The sequence below is a fragment of the Syngnathus scovelli genome, chromosome 2 (genome assembly GCF_024217435.2).
Source record: "Syngnathus scovelli strain Florida chromosome 2, RoL_Ssco_1.2, whole genome shotgun sequence".
Taxonomy (NCBI): domain Eukaryota; kingdom Metazoa; phylum Chordata; class Actinopteri; order Syngnathiformes; family Syngnathidae; genus Syngnathus; species Syngnathus scovelli.
In genome coordinates this window covers 23,741,954-23,763,091 of record NC_090848.1, presented here as the reverse complement: position 1 = coordinate 23,763,091, position 21,138 = coordinate 23,741,954, and the positions used below count along the sequence as shown (strand labels likewise).

Genomic DNA, 21,138 nt, shown 5'->3' with positions numbered 1-21,138 from the left:
TAAAGTTGGAATGGGTTGAATCGGTTGAAAAATGTAGAAATTAGAAGGGAAAAACTAAATTTGGGGAAAATTTGGTGTCAATTTCAAAATTGAAAATTTGGAAATTTTGCTAAGTGGGAAGGTGTGGAATAGGTAGGCAAAAGATGAACAGTTGAAAGTTGGAACGAGTTGAATCGGTGGAAAAATGTAGAAACTAGAAGTGAAAAACTAAATTTTGTGAAATTTTGCAAAATTTTGTGCAAATTTTAAAAGTGAAAACGTGAAATTTTTGAATTTGGCAAGTTTGGGAATGTCCCCAATGTGATTTGAATGTGTTGAAATAAGTGAATTTCAAACTGGAACAACAAAAATGTGAAATGTTGAATCTGCCATTAAGAATGAATGGGGAAAAAAATGCCACAAAATCGTGAATTTTGTGAAAACGGAAAATTTTCCGAACAAAAAAAATGTAAGCAGCCGTGTCATGAATATTTGGAATAAGTGAAAAGTGGAACGGAGTGAATCGGTTGAAGTATGTGGAAGGAGTTAAGCGTCAAAAAAGTGAGCGGAATAAGTAGAATAATAATAACTAGAATTTGCAATTCCTGAAGAAATTGCGTGTGAAGGTGAAGAGGTTGAATAAATACTTGGGGAATGTTGCAGAATGATGTTGAAAAGAGTTGAATCGGTTGAAAAATGTAGAAATTACAAGGGAAAAAGGAAATTTGGGAAAATTCGGTGTGAATTTCAAAATTGAAAATTTGGAATTTTGGGTAAGTGGGAAGTTGTGGAATAGGTAGGAAAATGATGAACAGTTGAAAGGTGGAATGGGTTGAATAAGTTGAAAATGTAGAAATTAGAGTAGAAAAACAAAATTGTAGAGAATTTTTGGTAAGTGGGAAGTTGTGGAATAGGAAGGCAAAAGAGGAACAGTTGAAAGTTGGAACGAGTTGAATCGGTTAAAAAATGTAGAAGTTAGAGCAAATCTTGAATCCTAATAGAGAATGAATGGGAATTAAAAGAAAAAAAAATTGCACCAAAAGTTTCTGAAATTTGGAACAAAAGGAAAGAAACGGCTTCAGGAGGTTCACTTTTGGGGTTAAAATGTTGAAATGGGTTTAATCGGGCAAAATTTGCAAAAGTTAGCGCAAATGTAGGTATTTAGGGCACTTAATGTTGAAATATGGTCATTTCCGGTTTGATTTGGGTCACTTCCGGTTTGATTAGAGGCACTTCCGGTCCAGCTGAGGTCACTTCCGGTTTATTTGGGGTCACTTCCGGTTGAAAAAGGTCACTTCCGGTTGAAAAAGGTCACTTCCGGTTTGATTTGGGGTCACTTCCGGTTTGATTTGGGGTCACTTCCGGTTTACCTGAGGTCACTTCCGGTTCATTTGGGGTCAATTCCGGTTTGATTTGGGGCACTTCCAGTTCATTCCGGGTTCATTGGGGCACTTCAGGGTCAATCCAAGATGGCCGCCACTCTGGAAGTGGGGGTCAAGGGTTGAATTGTGGAAGTGGGGGTGAAGGGGGTGAATATGGTAAGCATAAGGTGAACAAAGTGAATAAAGTTGGAATGGGTTGAATCGGTTGAAAAATGTAGAAATTAGAAGGGAAAAACTAAATTTTGGGAAAATTTGGTGTGAATTTCAAAATTGAAAATTTGGAAATTTTGCTAAGTGGGAAGGTGTGGAATAGGTAGGCAAAAGATGAACAGTTGAAAGTTGGAACGAGTTGAATCGGTGGAAAAATGTAGAAACTAGAAGTGAAAAACTAAATTTTGTGAAATTTTGCAAAATTTTGTGCAAATTTTAAAAGTGAAAACGTGAAATTTTTGAATTTGGCAAGTTTGGGAATGTCCCCAATGTGATTTGAATGTGTTGAAATAAGTGAATTTCAAACTGGAACAACAAAAATGTGAAATGTTGAATCTGCCATTAAGAATGAATGGGGAAAAAAATGCCACAAAATCGTGAATTTTGTGAAAACGGAAAATTTTTCGAACAAAAAAAATGTAAGCAGCCGTGTCATGAATATTTGGAATAAGTGAAAAGTGGAACGGAGTGAATCGGTTGAAGTATGTGGAAGGAGTTAAGCGTCAAAAAAGTGAGCGGAATAAGTAGAATAATAATAATAACTAGAATTTGCAATTCCTGAAGAAATTGCGTGTGAAGGTGAAGAGGTTGAATAAATACTTGGGGAATGTTGCAGAATGATGTTGAAAAGAGTTGAATCGGTTGAAAAATGTAGAAATTACAAGGGAAAAAGGAAATTTGGGAAAATTGGGTGTGAGTAACAAAATTGAAAATTTGGAATTTTGGGTAAGTGGGAAGTTGTGGAATAGGTAGGAAAATGATGAACAGTTGAAAGGTCGAATGGGTTGAATAAGTTGAAAAATGTAGAAATTAGATTAGAAAAACAAAATTGTAGAGAATTTTTGGTAAGTGGGTAGTTGTGGAATAGGAAGGCAAAAGAAGAACAGTTCAAAGTTGGAAACAGTTGAATCGGTTAAAAAATGTAGAAGTTAGAGCAAATCTTGAATCCTAATAGAGAATGAATGGGAATTAAAAGAAAAAAAATTGCACCAAAATTTTTTGAAATTTGGAACAAAAGGAAAAAAACAGCTTTAGGAGGTTCACTTTTGGGGTTAAAATGTTGAAATGGGTTTAATCGGGCAAAATTTGCAAAAGTTAGCGCAAATGTAGGTATTTAGGGCACTTAATGTTGAAATATGGTCACTTCCGGTTTGATTTGGGTCACTTCCGGTCTATTTGGGTCACTTCCGGTTTGATTAGAGGCACTTCCGGTCTAGCTGAGGTCACTTCCGGTTTATTTTGGGTCACTTCCGGTTTAAAAAGGTCACTTCCGGTTTGATTTGGGGTCACTTCCGGTTTGATTTGGGGTCACTTCCGGTTTACCTGAGGTCACTTCCGGTTCATTTGGGGTCAATTCCGGTTTGATTTGGGGCACTTCCAGTTCATTCCGGGTTCATTGGGGCACTTCAGGGTCAATCCAAGATGGCCGCCACTCTGGAAGTGGGGGTCAAGGGTTGAATTGTGGAAGTGGGGGTGAAGGGGGTGAATATGGTAAGCATAAGGTGAACAAAGTGAATAAAGTTGGAATGGGTTGAATCGGTTGAAAAATGTAGAAATTAGAAGGGAAAAACTAAATTTTGGGAAAATTTGGTGTGAATTTCAAAATTGAAAATTTGGAAATTTTGCTAAGTGGGAAGGTGTGGAATAGGTAGGCAAAAGATGAACAGTTGAAAGTTGGAACGAGTTGAATCGGTGGAAAAATGTAGAAACTAGAAGTGAAAAACTAAATTTTGTGAAATTTTGCAAAATTTTGTGCAAATTTTAAAAGTGAAAACGTGAAATTTTTGAATTTGGCAAGTTTGGGAATGTCCCCAATGTGATTTGAATGTGTTGAAATAAGTGAATTTCAAACTGGAACAACAAAAATGTGAAATGTTGAATCTGCCATTAAGAATGAATGGGGAAAAAATGCCACAAAATCGTGAATTTTGTGAAAACGGAAAATTTTTCGAACAAAAAAAATGTAAGCAGCCGTGTCATGAATATTTGGAATAAGTGAAAAGTGGAACGGAGTGAATCGGTTGAAGTATGTGGAAGGAGTTAAGCGTCAAAAAAGTGAGCGGAATAAGTAGAATAATAATAATAACTAGAAAATGCAATTTCTGGAGAAATTGCGTGTGAAGGCGAAGACTTTGAATCACTTCTTGGCGAATGCTGGCGAATTATGCTGAAACGAGTTGAATTACTTGAGAAATGTAGAAAATAGAGGTGAAAAACGGAATTTTGGAGAATTTGGTGGAATTTCAGAATTTTGGAGAATTTGGTTGAGTTTAAAATCTTAAAATGTGGAATTTATGGCAAGTGGAAATTTGGGGAATAGGTAGGAAAAAGATGAAGAGTTGAAAGTTGGAATGAGTTGAATCGGTTGAACAATGTGAAAATTAGAGTAGAAAAACACATTTTTGGAGAATTTGGTTGAATTTCAAATTTCAAAATTTGGAATTTTTTGTAAGGGGAAGTTGTGGAATAGGTAAGCAAAAGATGAAGAGTTGAAAGTTGGAATGGGTTGAATCGGTAGAGAAATGTAGAAATGAGAGTAGAAAAACGAAATTTTGGAGAATTTGGTTGAATTTCAAATTTGGGATTTTTGGTAAGTGGGAAGTTGTGTAATACGTAGGCAAAAGATGAAGAGTTGAAAGTTGGAATGGGTTGAATCGGTTGAAAAAATGTACAAATTAGAGTCGAAAAACGGAATTTTGCAGAATTTGGTTGAATTTCAAATTTGGAATTTTTGGTAAGTGGGAAGTTGTGAAATAGGTAAGCAAAAGATGAAAAGTTGAAAGTTGGAATGGATTGAATCGGTTGCACAATGTAAAGATTAGAGTAGAAAAACAAAATGTTTGAGAATTTGGTTGAATTTCAAATTTTTAATTTTTAATTTTTGGTAAGTGGGAAGTTGTGGAATAGGTAGGCAAAAGATGAAGAGTTGAAAGTTGGAATGGGTTGAATCGGTTGAACAATGTAGAAATTACAGTAGAAAAACGAAATTTTGGAGATTTTGGTTGAATTTCAAATTTGGAATTTTTGGTAAGTCGGAAGTTGTGGAATAGGTAGGCCAAAGATGAAGAGTTGAAAGTTGGAATGGGTTGAATCGGTTGAACAATGTAGAAATTAGAGTAGAAAAACAAAATGTTGGAGAATTTGGTTGAATTTCAAATATGGAATTTTTGGTAAGTGGGAAGTTGTGGAATAGGTAGGCAAAAGATGAAGAGTTGAAAGTTGGAATGGGTTGAATCGGTTGAACAATGTAGAAATTAGATTAGAAAAACGAAATTTTGGAGAATTTGGTTGAATTTCAAATTTGGAATTTTTGGTAAACGGGAAGTTGTTTAATAGGTAGGCAAATCATGAACAGTTGAAAGTTGGAATGAGTTGAATCGGTTAAAAAATGTAGAAATTAGAGTAGAAAAACAAAATTTTTGAGAATTTGGTTGAATTCCAAATTTGGAATTTTTGGTAAGTGGGAAGTTGTGAAATAGGTAAGCAAAAGATGTAAAGTTGAAAGTTGGAATGGATTGAATCGGTTTCACAATGTAAAGATTAGAGAAGAAAAAACAAATGTTTGAGAATTTGGTTGAATTTCAAATTTGGAATTTTTGGTAAGTGGGAAGTTGTGGAATAGGTAGGCAAAAGATGAAGAGTTGAAAGTTGGAACGGGTTGAATCGGTTGAACAATGTAGAAATTAGAGTAGAAAAACGAAATTTTGGAGATTTTGGTTGAATTTCAAATTTGGAATTTTTGGTAAGTCGGAAGTTGTGGAATAGGTAGGCAAAAGATGAAGAGTTGAAAGTTGGAATGGGTTGAATCGGTTGAACAATGTAGAAATTAGAGTAGAAAAACAAAATGTTGGAGAATTTGGTTGAATTTCAAATATGGAATTTTTGGTAAGTGGGAAGTTGTGGAGTAGATAGGCAAAAGATGAACAGTTGAAAGTTGGAATGAGTTGAATCGGTTGAACAATGTAGAAATTAGAGTAGAAAAACGAAATTTAGAAAGATTTGGTTGAATTTCAAATTTGGAATTTTTGGTAAACGGGAAGTTGTGGAATAGGTAGGCAAAACATGAACAGTTGAAAGTTGGAATGAGTTGAATCGGTTGAAAAATGTAGAAATTAGAGTAGAAAAACAAAATTTTTGAGAATTTGGTTGAATTCCAAATTTGAAAATTTGGAATTTTTCATAAGTTGGAAGTTGTGGAATAGTTAGAAAAAGATGAACAGTTGAAAGTTGGAATGGGTTGAATCGGTTGAAAAACGTAAAAGTTAGAGTGGAAAAACGAAATTTTGGAGAATTTGGTTGAATTTCAAATTTGGAATTTTTGGTAAGTGGGAAGTTGTGGAATAGGTAGGCAAAAGATGAACAGTTGAAAGTTGGAATGAGTTGAATCGGTTGAACAATGTAGAAAAAAGTGGAATGATGTAAATGTGAAATGTCGAATCTGCCATTAAGAATGAATGGGGAAAAATTTGTCGTAAGTTCGCGAATTTTGCGAAATCGGAAAATTTTCGGAACGAGAAAAATGGAAGCGCTCATCTCGTGAATATTTGGAACGCGTGAAAAGTGGAACGGAGTGAATCGGATGAACTATGTGGAAGAAGAAGCGGGACAAAAAAGTGGCGGGAATAAAATAGAAGAATAATAATAATAATAATAATAATAATAATAGAGAATGGTGTAGAATAACATATGTGTGAAGGCCATTGCCTTCACACAACTAGAATTGCAATTTCTGGAGAAATTGCGTGTGAAGGCGAAGACCTTCGCACTATTGTTATTCTACTTTAAGCGGGAAGAATAAAAAGGAAATTAAATTATTATGAAATAAATGGGAAAATGACAAAAGTTACAAATGATAAATGATAAAAATGATAAGCGGGAAGAATAAAAAGAAAATTAAATTATTATAAAATAAATGTGAAATTGACAAAAGTTACAAATGATAAATGATAAAAATGATAAGCAGGAAGAATATAAAGGAAATAAAATTATTTACACAATAAATGGGAAAATGACGAGAGTTACAAATGATAAGCGGGAAGAATAAAAAGGTTATCATTAAAATAAATGGTAAAATGACAAGTTACAAATCATAAGCGTAAAAAATAAGAAGCAGTGAATAAAAAGGAAAAAAAACAGTACCCACAGTTGGAATCGAACTCACACGGGGAAATGGCTAGAGTTAAGAAGTGCCCACGTTACCACCTGAGCTAATTGGTTTTCCTTTTTAAAGTGGTGAAATTCGCTTAATGTGATGAATGTTCATGTTGAATGCGCCATTAAGAATGAATGCGTAATTTCCCACCACAAATGTACTAATTATGCAAAAACGATAAATGTTTATGACGAAAAAAACTGCAGCCAGTGTCATGTGAGTTTGTGTAATAGTGAGACGCCCAATGTGACACATGTAAAATTCGAACCCACGCAGGGAAATGGCTTGTGTTGAAACTGCCATTAAGAATGAATGGGGAATTATAAGTCACAAATTTGCTAATTACACAAAAACGGTAAATGTTATCAACAAAAAAAATGGTAGCAAGCATGACATGAATTTTTGGAATGTGTGAAAGTTTGAACGGGGTGAATCGGTTGAAGCATGTAGGACTAGTTAGGTGCCAAAAAAGTGGGCGGAATAAGTTGTTTAATAATAATAATAACTAGAATTGCAATTTCTGGAGAAATTGCGTGTGAAGGCGAAGACCTTCGCACTATTGTTATTCTACTTTTTTCGAAATGAAAGAAAGGAAAAATGAAAAAGGGAAATAAATGATGAATAAAATAAATGGGAAAATGATGAGAGTTACAAATGATAAACATTAATAATAAGCGGGAAGAATAAAAAGGAAATTAAATTATTATAAAATAAATGGGAAAATGACAAAAGTTACAAATGATAAACGTTAAAAATGATAATCGGGAAGAATATAAAGGAAATTAAATTATTATAAATTAAATGGGAAAATGACAAAAGTTACAAATGATAAACGTTATAAATGATAAGCGGGAAGAATAAAAAGGAAAATAAATTAATATTAAAATAAATGGTAAAATGACAAGTTACAAATCATAAGCGTAAAAAATATGAAGCAGTGAATAAAAAGGAAAAAAAACATTACCCATAGTTGGAATCGAACTCACTCGGGGATGCGGCTAGAGTTAAGAAGTGCCCGCGTTACAAACTGAGCTAATCAGTTTCCTTTTGTGGAACGGTAGAATTTGCTTAATGTGATGAATGTTCATGTTGAATGCGCCATTAAGAATGAATGCGTAATTTTATACCACAAATGTACTAATTATGCAAGAATGACAAATGTTTATAACGAAAAAAACTGCAGCCAGTGTCGTGTGAGTTTGTGTAATGGTGAGACGCCCAATGTGACACATGTAAAATTCGAACCCACGCGGGAAAATGGCTCGTGTTGAAATCCCCATTAAGAATGAATGGGGATTTAAAAGTCACAAATTTGCTAATTACACAAAAACGGTAAATGTTATCAACAAAAAAAATGGTAGCAAGCATGACATGAATATTTGGAATGTGTGAAAGTTTGAACGGGGTGAATCGGTTGAAGCATGTAGGACTAGTTAGGTGCCAAAAAAGTGGGCGGAATAAGTTGTTTAATAATAATAATAATAATAATAATAACTAGAATTGCAATTTCTGGAGAAATTGCGTGTGAAGGCGAAGACCTTCGCACTATTGTTATTCTACTTTTTTCGAAATGAAAGAAAGGAAAAATGAAAAAGGGAAATAAATGATGAATAAAATAAATGGGAAAATGATGAGAGTTACAAATGATAAACATTAATAATAAGCAGGAAGAATAAAAAGGAAATTAAATTATTATAAAATAAATGGGAAAATGACAAAAGTTACAAATGATAAACGTTAAAAATGATAATCGGGAAGAATATAAAGGAAATTAAATTATTATAAAATAAATGGGAAAATGACAAAAGTTACAAATGATAAACGTTATAAATGATAAGCGGGAAGAATAAAAAGGAAAATAAATTAATATTAAAATAAATGTGAATAAAAAGGAAAAAAAACATTACCCATAGTTGGAATCGAACTCACTCGGGGATGCGGCTAGAGTTAAGAAGTGCCCGCGTTACAAACTGAGCTAATCAGTTTCCTTTTATGAAACGGTAGAATTTGCTTAATGTGATGAATGTTCATGTTGAATGCGCCATTAAGAATGAATGCGTAATTTTATACCACAAATGTACTAATTATGCAAAAATGACAAATGTTTATAACGAAAAAAACTGCAGCCAGTGTCGTGTGAGTTTGTGTAATGGTGAGACGCCCAATGTGACACATGTAAAATTCGAACCCACGCAGGGAAATGGCTCGTGTTGAAATCGCCATTAAGAATGAATGGGGATTTAAAAGTCACAAATTTGCTAATTACACAAAAACGGTAAATGTTATCAACAAAAAAAATGGTAGCAAGCATGACATGAATATTTGGAATGTGTGAAAGTTTGAACGGGGTGAATCGGTTGAAGCATGTAGGACTAGTTAGGTGCCAAAAAAGTGGGCGGAATAAGTTGTTTAATAATAATAATAATAATAATAATAATAATAATAAAGTAGAATAACAATGTGTGAAGGCCTTCGCCTTCACACAATAATAAAGTAGAATAACAATGTGTGAAGGCCTTCGCCTTCACACAATAATAATAATAATAATAATAAAGTAGAATAACAATGTGTGAAGGCCTTCGCCTTCACACAATAATAATAATAATAATAATAATAATAAAGTAGAATAACAATGTGTGAAGGCCTTCGCCTTCACACAACTAGAATTTGCAATTCCTGAAGAAATTGCGTGTGAAGGTGAAGAGGTTGAATAACTACTTGGGGAATGTTGCAGAATGATGTTGAAAAGAGTTGAATCGGTTGAAAAATGTAGAAATTACAAGGGAAAAAGGAAATTTGGGAAAATTGGGTGTGAATTTCAAAATTGAAAATTTGGAATTTTGGGTAAGTGGGAAGTTGTGGAATAGGTAGGAAAATGATGAACAGTTGAAAGGTAGAATGGGTTGAATAAATTGAAAATGTAGAAATTAGAGTAGAAAAACAAAATTGTAGAGAATTTTTGGTAAGTGGGAAGTTGTGGAATAGGAAGGCAAAAGAGGAACAGTTGAAAGTTGGAACGAGTTGAATCGGTTAAAAAATGTAGAAGTTAGAGCAAATCTTGAATCCTAATAGAGAATGAATGGGAATTAAAAGAAAAAAAATTGCACCAAAAGTTTCAGAAATTTGGAACAAAAGGAAAAAAACGGCTTCAGGAGGTTCACTTTTGGGGTTAAAATGTTGAAATGGGTTTAATCGGGCAAAATTTGCAAAAGTTAGCGCAAATGTAGGTAATTAGGGCACTTAATGTTGAAATATGGTCATTTCCGGTTTGATTTGGGTCACTTCCGGTTTGATTAGAGGCACTTCCGGTCTAGCTGAGGTCACTTCCGGTTTATTTGTGGTCACTTCCGGTTCAAAAAGGTCACTTCCGGTGTAAAAAGGTCACTTCCGGTTTGATTTGTGGTCACTTCCGGTTTACCTGAGGTCACTTCCGGTTCATTTGGGGTCACTTCCGGTTTGATTTGGGTCACTGCCGGTCTATTTAGGTCACTTCCGGTTTGATTAGAGGCACTTCCGGTCCAGCTGAGGTCACTTCCGGTTTATTTGGGGTCACTTCCGGTTGAAAAAGGTCACTTCCGGTTTAAAAAGGTCACTTCCGGTTTGATTTGGGGTCACTTCCGGTTTACCTGAGGTCACTTCCGGTTCATTTGGGGTCAATTCCGGTTTGATTTGGGGCACTTCCAGTTCATTCCGGGTTCATTGGGGCACTTCAGGGTCAATCCAAGATGGCCGCCACTCTGGAAGTGGGGGTCAAGGGTTGAATTGTGGAAGTGGGGGTGAAGGGGGTGAATATGGTAAGCATAAGGTGAACAAAGTGAATAAAGTTGGAATGGGTTGAATCGGTTGAAAAATGTAGAAATTAGAAGGGAAAAACTAAATTTTGGGAAAATTTGGTGTGAATTTCAAAATTGAAAATTTGGAAATTTTGCTAAGTGGGAAGGTGTGGAATAGGTAGGCAAAAGATGAACAGTTGAAAGTTGGAACGAGTTGAATCGGTGGAAAAATGTAGAAACTAGAAGTGAAAAACTAAATTTTGTGAAATTTTGCAAAATTTTGTGCAAATTTTAAAAGTGAAAACGTGAAATTTTTGAATTTGGCAAGTTTGGGAATGTCCCCAATGTGATTTGAATGTGTTGAAATAAGTGAATTTCAAACTGGAACAACAAAAATGTGAAATGTTGAATCTGCCATTAAGAATGAATGGGGAAAAAATGCCACAAAATCGTGAATTTTGTGAAAACGGAAAATTTTTCGAACAAAAAAAATGTAAGCAGCCGTGTCATGAATATTTGGAATAAGTGAAAAGTGGAACGGAGTGAATCGGTTGAAGTATGTGGAAGGAGTTAAGCGTCAAAAAAGTGAGCGGAATAAGTAGAATAATAATAATAATAATAATAATAATAATAAAGGACAGCAATAACAATAGTGTGAAGGTCTTCACCTTCACACTAATAATAATAATAATAAAGGACAGCAATAACAATAGTGTGAAGGTCTTCACCTTCACACTAATAAAGGACAGCAATAACAATAGTGTGAAGGTCTTCACCTTCACACTAATAATAATAAAGGACAGCAATAACAATAGTGTGAAGGTCTTCACCTTCACACTAATAATAATAATAATAAAGGACAGCAATAACAATAGTGTGAAGGTCTTCACCTTCACACTAATAATAAAGGACAGCAATAACAATAGTGTGAAGGTCTTCACCTTCACACTAATAATAATAATAATAAAGGACAGCAATAACAATAGTGTGAAGGTCTTCACCTTCACACTAATAATAATAAAGGACAGCAATAACAATAGTGTGAAGGTCTTCACCTTCACACTAATAATAATAATAAAGGACAGCAATAACAATAGTGTGAAGGTCTTCACCTTCACACTAATAATAATAATAAAGGACAGCAATAACAATAGTGTGAAGGTCTTCACCTTCACACTAATAATAATAATAATAATAATAAAGGACAGCAATAACAATAGTGTGAAGGTCTTCACCTTCACACTAATAATAATAATAATAATAATAAAGGACAGCAATAACAATAGTGTGAAGGTCTTCACCTTCACACTAATAAAGGACAGCAATAACAATAGTGTGAAGGTCTTCACCTTCACACTAATAATAATAGAGAATGGTGTAGAATAACATATGTGTGAAGGCCATCGCCTTCACACAATAATAGAGAATGGTGTAGAATAACATATGTGTGAAGGCCATCGCCTTCACACAATAATAGAGAATGGTGTAGAATAACATATGTGTGAAGGCCATCGCCTTCACACAATAATAATAGAGAATGGTGTAGAATAACATATGTGTGAAGGCCATCGCCTTCACACAATAATAGAGAATGGTGTAGAATAACATATGTGTGAAGGCCATCGCCTTCACACAATTAAATTAATAAAACAATATTTCTTATGGATCTGTCAGCAATTTCAAGTGAAACCATTTTTCAACAGGCAGACAAAAACAGACTTCCTTCAAAGAAAAATCACATGTTTTGTACATTAAAAAAAATGAAGCAATACTTTGTTATGGTTCTGTTAGTAACAAAATTCACACATATCCGGCAAATTATTCCCCATTCAATCTTATTGGCACATTCAACATTCCAGTTTGAAATTCACATCATTCAGCACATTCAAATCACATTGGGGACATTCCCAAAATTGCCAAATTCAAAAATTTCACATTTTCACGTTTAAAATTTGCACAAAATTTCACAAAATGTCCTTTTTCACTTCTCATTTCTACATTTTTCAACCGATTCAACCCATTCCAACTCATTTACATCCGTCCTGTTGGAAATTCACATCATTCAGCACATTCAAATCACATTGGGGACATTCCAGAAATTGCCAAATTCAAGAATTAAAATTTGCGCAAAATTTGATCAAATTTCCTTTTACAATTCTTAGATCTACATTTTTCAACTGATTCAACCCATTCTAGCTTTCAACTGTTCATCTTTTGCCTATCTATTCCACAACTTCCCACTTCCCGAAAATTCCAAACTTTCAAATTTGAAATTCACGCCAAATTCTCCAAAATTTCATTTTTTTCTTCTAATTGCTACATTTTTCAACCAACTCAACCCGTTCCAACTTGAAACATAATTCTGCAGCATTACCCAAGTATTTATTGAACTTCTTCGCCTTCACACTTTTGCAATTTCTCCAGCAATTTCATTTTCTAGTTCTTCTATTTTATTCTCCTCACTTTTTTGTCCTGCTACTCCTTCTACATATATCATCCGATTCACTCAACTCCAATTTTGACATATTCCAAAAATTCACGCGAGGGGTGCTTGCATTTTTTTTATTCCAAAAACTTTCTTTTTTTGCAAAATTCACAAATTTACGGCAAATTTTTCCCCATTCATTTTTAATGGCACATTAAAAATTTCACATTTACGTCGTTCCAGTTTGAAATTCACATCATTCAGCACATTCAATTTACATTGGGGAATATTTCCGACGATCACAAAATTGCCAATTTCAAAAATTTCACCTTTTCTTGTTTAAATATTCTGCAAATTTAAAAAAAAAAAAATCATTTTTCACTTCTAATTTCTACATTTTTCAACCAACTCAATCCATTCCAACTTTAAACATTCCAACAAATAGGGCAATGTCAATTATACATTTTAATAGTAGGAGCTTGAAAGCAAACATCTCTAAGATCAAACAATGTTTAAAAGATATGAATAATCCGTTTACTGTTATTGCAATATCTGAAACCTGATTAAAGGAAGATCAGTCTGAAAAGATTGACATAGAGGGGTATGAGAGTTATACATTAAATAGGATGGTAAAAAGATGCGGAGGGGTTGCTCTATTCAGACAAAAACTATAAGTGTAAGATAGTAAGAAATATGTCTCAACCAATAGATAATCTCATGGAATGTATTACTGTTGAAATAGAAATGGAATCATCAAAAAACATTCTGGTAAGCTGTGTATACAGATGTCCAGGTTCAAGTATTGAGGCATTTAGTGAACTATTATCAAGAATGTATGAAAGAAAAATCAATACGAAAATGGTCTATGTCTGTGGTGATTATAATATAGATCTACTGAACTCACTTCAGCTGACTCCAATAACAGAATTCATTAACTTAATGTACAGTATGAGTCTTTACCCGGCAATAACTCATCCGACTAGAATCACATCTATCAATGCCACTATAATTGATAATATATTTACAAATGTGATTGAAAAGAAAGTAAAAACTGGACTGATAATAAATGATTCAAGCGACCACCTGCCAGTGTTTGTGGTGATCCAGAACTGTACAAAGAAAAAAAAGGATGCTATAGCTTTTAAAATGTGTAGAATGAACTCTGGTAATTCAATTAACTCATTCAAAAATGATCTTCTAAAACAAGACTGGAAAAAGGTATATGTGGGTGATGTAAATGAAGCCTACAACACATTCATGGCCATTATATCTGAACTTTATGATAAAAACTGTCCTCTTGTAAGGAAAGCGGTCAAACACAATTCAGTGGAAAAATCATGGCTGACAAAGGGAATCTTAAACGCTTGCAAGAAAAAAACCTGTTATACAAAGATTTCCTAAAGATAAGAACAAAAGAAGCTGAATTAAAATATAAAACCTATAAAAACAAATTGATCAAAATGATGAGAAACAGTAAAAGGAACTACTATAGCAAGAAACTGGAGGAAAACAAGAGTAACACAATAATAACATGGAAAGTGTTAAATGAAATTATTAAAAACAGAACTGGAAAGCCAGGATATCCTTCTTACTTTGTAAACAGTAACAATATAACTATAAATGAACTTGCAATGATTGCAGAGGAGTTTAATGATTACTATGTTGGTATTGGGCCTACTTTGGCGGAAGAAGTACCAAAAAAAAGGGAGTACAAGTGACCTAATTAAGGATGTACCCATAGCCAAAAGTATGATTCTAAGGGGAACGGATGAGACGGAAATAATAGAAATTGTTAGAGGATTTAAAGGTAAAAAGTCAACTGATTGTAATGGGATAGATATGTCCATCCATCCATCCATTTTCTGAACCGCTTAGTCCCCACGGGGGTCGCGGGCGTGCTGGAGCCTATCCCAGCCGTCATCGGGCAGTAGGCGGGGGACACCCTGAACCGGTTGCCAGCCAATCGCAGGGCACACAGAGACAAACAACCATTCGCACTCGCACTCACACCTAGGGACAATTTTGGAGTGATCAATCGGCCTACCAAGCATGTTTTTGGGATGTGGGAGGAAACCGGAGTGCCCGGAGAAAACCCACGCGGGCTCGGGGAGAACATGCAAACTCCGCACAGGGAGGGCCGGAGGTGGAATCGAACCCGCACCCTCCTAACTGTGAGGCGGACGTGCTACCCAGTGCGCCACCGAGCCGCCGATAGATATGTCACTTGTTAAAAATATTATTGAAAGTGTGGTGAAACCCCTAACACATATTTGCAACCAATCCCTGACAAATGGTGTTTTTCCGAGTGAAATGAAAACAGCTAAAATTATTCCGATATATAAAGCTGGGGACAAACACATATTCTCAAATTACAGGCCAATATCTTTACTCCCACAATTCTCCAAAATACTAGAAAAAATATTTTATAAAAGGCTTGATGATTTCATCACAAAACAAAATATTCTGTGTGACCAACAGTATGGATTTCGGAAAAATAGAACCACAACAATGGCTTTGTGAGATTTCGTAGCTGAAATAACAACAGCTATTGAAAATAAACGATATGCTGTAGGTGTCTTCTTGGATCTTAAGAAAGCTTTTGATACTGTAAATTATGAAATACTGTTAACAAAACTTGAGAGATATGGCATACAAGGTATGCCACTCACTTGGTTAAACAGTTATTTATCAAACAGGAATCAATATTTGCAATTAATGGACTTCAAATCAAAACTAAAGCAGGTAAAGTGTGGGGTTCCTCAGGGCTCAATATTAGGCCCCTTGTTATTTATTTTGTATGTTAATGATATGTGCAAGGTCTCCAGGTTACTCAAGGCCGTAGTTTTTGCAGATGACACGAATCTGCTCTGTAGTGGGGACGACCTGGACCAACTACTGGATACTGTGGGTATTGAAATGGAAAAAATACAGAGTTGGTTTGACACAAATAAACTTACATTGAATTTAAGTAAAACAAGGTATATTATATTTGGAAACCGTCCGACAAACACAGACAAAATTCTTACAATACATAATATAGAAATAGAAAGAGTGAATGAAGTAAAATTTCTTGGAGTGCTAATAGATTAAAAAAATTAAGTTGGAAACCACATATAATGTATGTCAAATCAAAGATCTCAAAATCACTGGCAGTATTGTATAAAGTAAAAGATCTTATAAACCAAACATTATATTCCTTGTACTGCTCCTTCATACTCCCATACAAAACAAACACAGATCCAATCTACTTTTTACAAAAAAAAGCAATCCGACTTTTAAATAATGTTGATTACAGAGAACCATCTAACCCTCTTTTTGTAAAACTGAATGCACTGAAATACAATGATCTAGTCGATTTTAAAACCATCCAACTCATGTACAAGATAAAAAATAATCAATTACCAAACAGTATCCAGAGGTTGTTTGAGTGGAGGGAAAGTAACTATTATTTAAGAGGAACACTTATGTTTAAAAGAGATTTGGTGAGAACAACTTTAAAATTGCATTGTATAACAGCTAAAGGTGTGGAATTATGGAACACCAGCAGTGACGAACTAAAGAATTGTAGTACTTTACCTCAGTTTAAAAAAATGTATAAAGGCAAAATACTGATGGGATACCGTAACATGCTTTGAGGTGTTTAAACTGCTTTTGTATTTATCTAAAGGAGGTGTATGTATGTATAAGTGTGTGTATGTATAATAGCTGTATGTATGTATGTATGTGTGTGTATATGTGTGTGTATATGTATATATGTGTGTAGTATGTATGTATGTATGTATGTATGTATGTGTATATGTATGTGTGTATGTATGTATGTGTACATGTATGTATATATATGTATATGTACGTGTATATATATTATATATATATATATATATATATATATATATCTTTAACATATCTGAAAATGGACAAATCTTGACGGAATCAAGCAAACGTGTGGTTACAAGGGGTAGAGCTAGATAAGCCTAGGCTTCCTTCTACTCCCTTTTGAACAAATAAGATTTTATGATAAAGTGAAAATCTATAACGCAATGGGTTTTTTTTTCTTTCTTCTCTATTGTACTATGGAGTTATTATTTTCAGTATTTTTTACTTTCTTTTCTTGTATTTCTTTAAATGTTCAAAATAAACAAAACAAACAAACAAAACTGTTCATCTTTTGTCTACCTATTCCACAACTTCCCACTTACCAAAATTTCAAAATTTTCCATTTTGAAATTCACGCCAAATTTTCCAAAATTTCGTTTTTCCCCTTCGAATTTCTACATTTTTCAACTAATTCAACCTGTTCCAACTTTAAACATCATTCTGCAGCATTCCCCAAGTATTTATTCAGTTCCTTTGCCTTCATTTTCTAGTTTGGGATGATATTTTACTTGCACCGCTGCTGAAGATGGTAATCATTAATCAAAAGTCATTAATGTTAGTGAAACCTTGCCTCATTTCATTACTGGGTGTACTTAATCATTGTCTCTGTCTCTTCCAGTGGTGATGACCATTGTGACAGACCACAGCACTGGTTGCAGGAAGATCTCTCAGTCCCACCCTTAACTACCAAAACAGTCCCACCTCTAGAAAGTACTCATAGTGACACCACAGTTGAAGTCCAAGAAGCTACCCCCCACTCTATGGATACAAGATACCCCCACCTGGACCCACCCACCACAAATTTAACACATACCCCTTTAGGTTGCCTGCACTGTCCTAAAGATGTTCCTGACAGTGTCATACTCCTACCTCTTGACACTATAGCATTGGTGCCTACTGAGACACACCTCAGCCAACTGTTTTCTGTCGCACATCACAGGCCCACTCAGTCACTTCCTATTTCACATGAGTGCCCTGCCGACAGCCAGCTACTTCCTGTTCCATCGCCGAGTCCCACCCACTGCACATCATTTTCTGTTTCACCTCAGACCAGGCATTTACTTTCTGTCCCATGTCAGAGCCCCTTCCACTCTCAGGCCCTTTCAGATCCAAGTCAAATCCCCACCTACAGCCATTCACTTCCTTCCCATAGCCAGTTACCCCCTGTCACGTTTCAGAGTCTCCCAGAACTCTCTCAGAACGCCACCGGCAGCCAGTCACATCCTGTCCCAGCCATGAGCCCCAGCCAAAATCATTCATTTGGTATGCCATCTAAAAACCCTGCACACAACCATGCACATCCTGTCACATTTCAGATTCCTGCCCACAGCCAGTCATTTCCTGTCCCTTCTCAGAGTCCCACTCATAGCATTAGCCAATCACCATCAAGTGTCAAGAAAGAAATGCCATATTTCAGCACATGGACTCATTTAACATTTGAAAACTCTTGTCTGACAGCAGCCAAAACCAACACCCTGTGCCCAGCTGAGGCCTTTAGTCCTCCATTAAGCCCGTCCCACACAAATCCATCACTGCTCATAAATGCTAACCATTTAAGTTCTGTGATATCATCAGTGCCAACGTGCAAAGCCATGGCATCACCGGCCCCACCTGCGGCGTTAAGACTGCCCCATGGTCAGCTTCTGGGCTCTGATGATGAAGAGCAAGAAGACCCATCAGATTATTGCAAAGGTAGAATTTTCAAAATAAAACCTTATCTGGACATCCCAGGAATCTTTTTACATGACCATTAGCTGGATTAAGTATATTTGTGACTCTTCTGATCTTTGTACTCCAGGTGGTTACTACCCAGTCACCATTGGGGACCTATTTAACGGGAGATACCATGTGGTCCGCAAACTTGGTTGGGGACATTTCTCGACTGTCTGGCTCTGCTGGGACCTCCAGTATGTTTCTTTACAGTTTGTATGGTTTCTCTACCTTTGCCTGCAGTCATGTCCCTTACCATGTGCCTTCTCTTTGTTTGTTGTCAGGAAGAAGCGCTTTGTGGCATTGAAGGTGGTGAAAAGTGCACCCCATTACACAGAGACTGCACTGGATGAGATCAAACTGCTTAGATGTGTGAGTGTCAAGCCTCTGACATTTACATCCTTTACCTAACCCTTCTTCGTGTCCTGCATTAAGCCCTATTGAAACGAGTTGAATCGGTTGAAAAATGTAGAAATTAGAGGTGAAAAATGGAATATTTGAGAATTCGGTTGAATTTCAAAATTGAAAGTTTGGAATTTTTGGTCAAGTCAAGTCAAGTCAAGTTTATTTGTATAGCCCTAAATCACAAACAGTCTCAAAGGGCTTCACATAGCCAAAATTGACAATTATTCTCAAAGCATCCCCTGATCATAAGCTCCCAAAAGGGCAAGGAAAAACTCAAAAAACCCCTGCCAGGGGAAAATGAGAAACCTTGAGAAGGGACCACAGATGGAAGGATCCCCCTTTCAGGATCACCAGGTTGTAATGGATGCAGAGAGTGCACAAGTAATACATAATATGAAAATCAATGAAAAAAAAAAAAAAGGATGTCGGAGGTGCCCTCGATTGTCCTGGCAGTGTCCTCAAGGGGGCCAAGCCGCAGCTCCCCCATCCCGAACTGGTCCCCGAGAATCCAGCCAGCCGCTATCAGCTTTTGAGCCACCTAACCCCCTCCCCAGCCGGGGAGGAGGTGGGCAGAGAGAACAGAACAAACTCCGGCCAAATCGGCCATCACAAGTTAGTTAAAGGCCATCTCATAGAAATGTGTCTTTAAACGTGTCTTAAACGTTTCTACTGAGGTAGTAGTTCTAATATCCATTGGTAGGGCATTCCAAAGCTCTGGAGCCCGAATAGAGAATGCTCTAGACCCTGCAGACATTTTCTTGGCCCTCGGTATAACTAAAAGACTAGCGTTTTGCGAACGAAGGTTACGAGACGGAACATAAGGAACGACTAGGTCGACGAGATATGAAGGCGCTAAGCCATGCAGTGCTTTATAGGTTAGTAGAAGAACCTTGAAGTCACATCTTAAATGGACCGGGAGCCAATGTAATTCGGCTAATATTGGGGTAATGTGATCAAATTTTCTTGACCGTGAGAGCAGCCTCGCAGCGGCATTTTGCACTAACTGTAGACTTTTAATACTGGATTTAGGAAGACCAGAGAATAATACATTACAGTAGTCCAGGCGCGACGTGACGAACGCATGTATAATAGTTTCCGCATCCCCGGTCGAGAGGATAGGACGAATTTTAGCAATATTACGAAGGTAAAAAAACGCAATCCTGGTTATATTCTTAATGTGTTTTTGAAAGGAGAGCGTGTGGTCAAATATTACCCCGCGATTAGTTACCGTATCACTCTGAGTGATAGTACGGTTATCTATAGTTATAGTGGTTTCCTTAAATAAATGTTGATAACGAGTAGGACCAATTATCAACATCTCAGTTTTATCCGGGTTAAGACGAAGGAAGTTGAGAGACATCCATTGCTTAATCTCCGCAAGGCACGCCTCGAGATTACAGCAGTCCTGTGGATCTGTCATCGATAACGGCATATATAATTGGGTGTCATCCGCGTAGCATTGAAAACTAATATTATATTTACGTATTATGTCCCCAAGCGGAATCATATAAATATTAAATAAAATCGGTCCGAGTACCGATCCCTGTGGGACACCACACGTAACATTATAAAGCTCAGATAAGTGGGAAGTTGTGGAATAGGTAGGCAAAATATCAAGAGTTGAAAGTTGGAATGAGTTGAATCGGTAGAGAAATGTAGAAATTAGAGTAGAAAAACTAAATTTTGGAGAATTTGGTTGAAATTCAAATTTGAAATTTTCTGTAAGTGGGAAGTTGTGGAATGGGTCTCCTATCCCACAACTTCCCACACTCTAAATTTTCCATTTTGAAATTCACGCCAAATTCTCCAAAATTTTGTTCTTCCCTTCTAATTTCTACATTTTTCAACTGATTCAACCCGTTCGTACTTTAAACTGTTCACCTTATGCTTACTATATTCACCCCCTTCACCCCCTCTTCCGCTATCCTTACCCAATTCACCCATTCACCCTCACTTCCAGTGTGGCGGGCATCTTGGATTGACCCAGAAGTGCCCCAAAATGAACACAGTGAATTGGAAGTGCCCCAAAACAAACAGGAAGTGCACCAAAATGAACAGGAAGTACCCCAACATGAACAGGAAGTGAACTAGAAGTGCCCCAATTTTAACAGGAAGTGAACCGGAGGTGCCCCAAATCAAAAACCAGAAGTGACCTTAATTAAACCAGAAGTGCTCCAAATGAAAGTCAAAGTCCGATTTATTGTCAATTTCTTCACGTCAAGACATACA

At 36.0% G+C, this 21,138-nt stretch overlaps 1 protein-coding gene across 1 annotated transcript in view; it reads left to right on the top strand.

Moving 5' to 3' along the window:
* LOC125988884 (SRSF protein kinase 3) overlaps positions 1–21,138 on the top strand; it is a 79,638-nt gene that overhangs the window by 27,479 nt on the left and 31,021 nt on the right. The window contains exons 3-5 of the mRNA XM_049754622.2: positions 17,414–18,486; positions 18,593–18,701; positions 18,789–18,876. Coding sequence (XP_049610579.2) covers positions 17,414–18,486; positions 18,593–18,701; positions 18,789–18,876 — 1,270 coding nt within the window. The remainder of the gene's footprint in view (positions 1–17,413; positions 18,487–18,592; positions 18,702–18,788; positions 18,877–21,138) is intronic.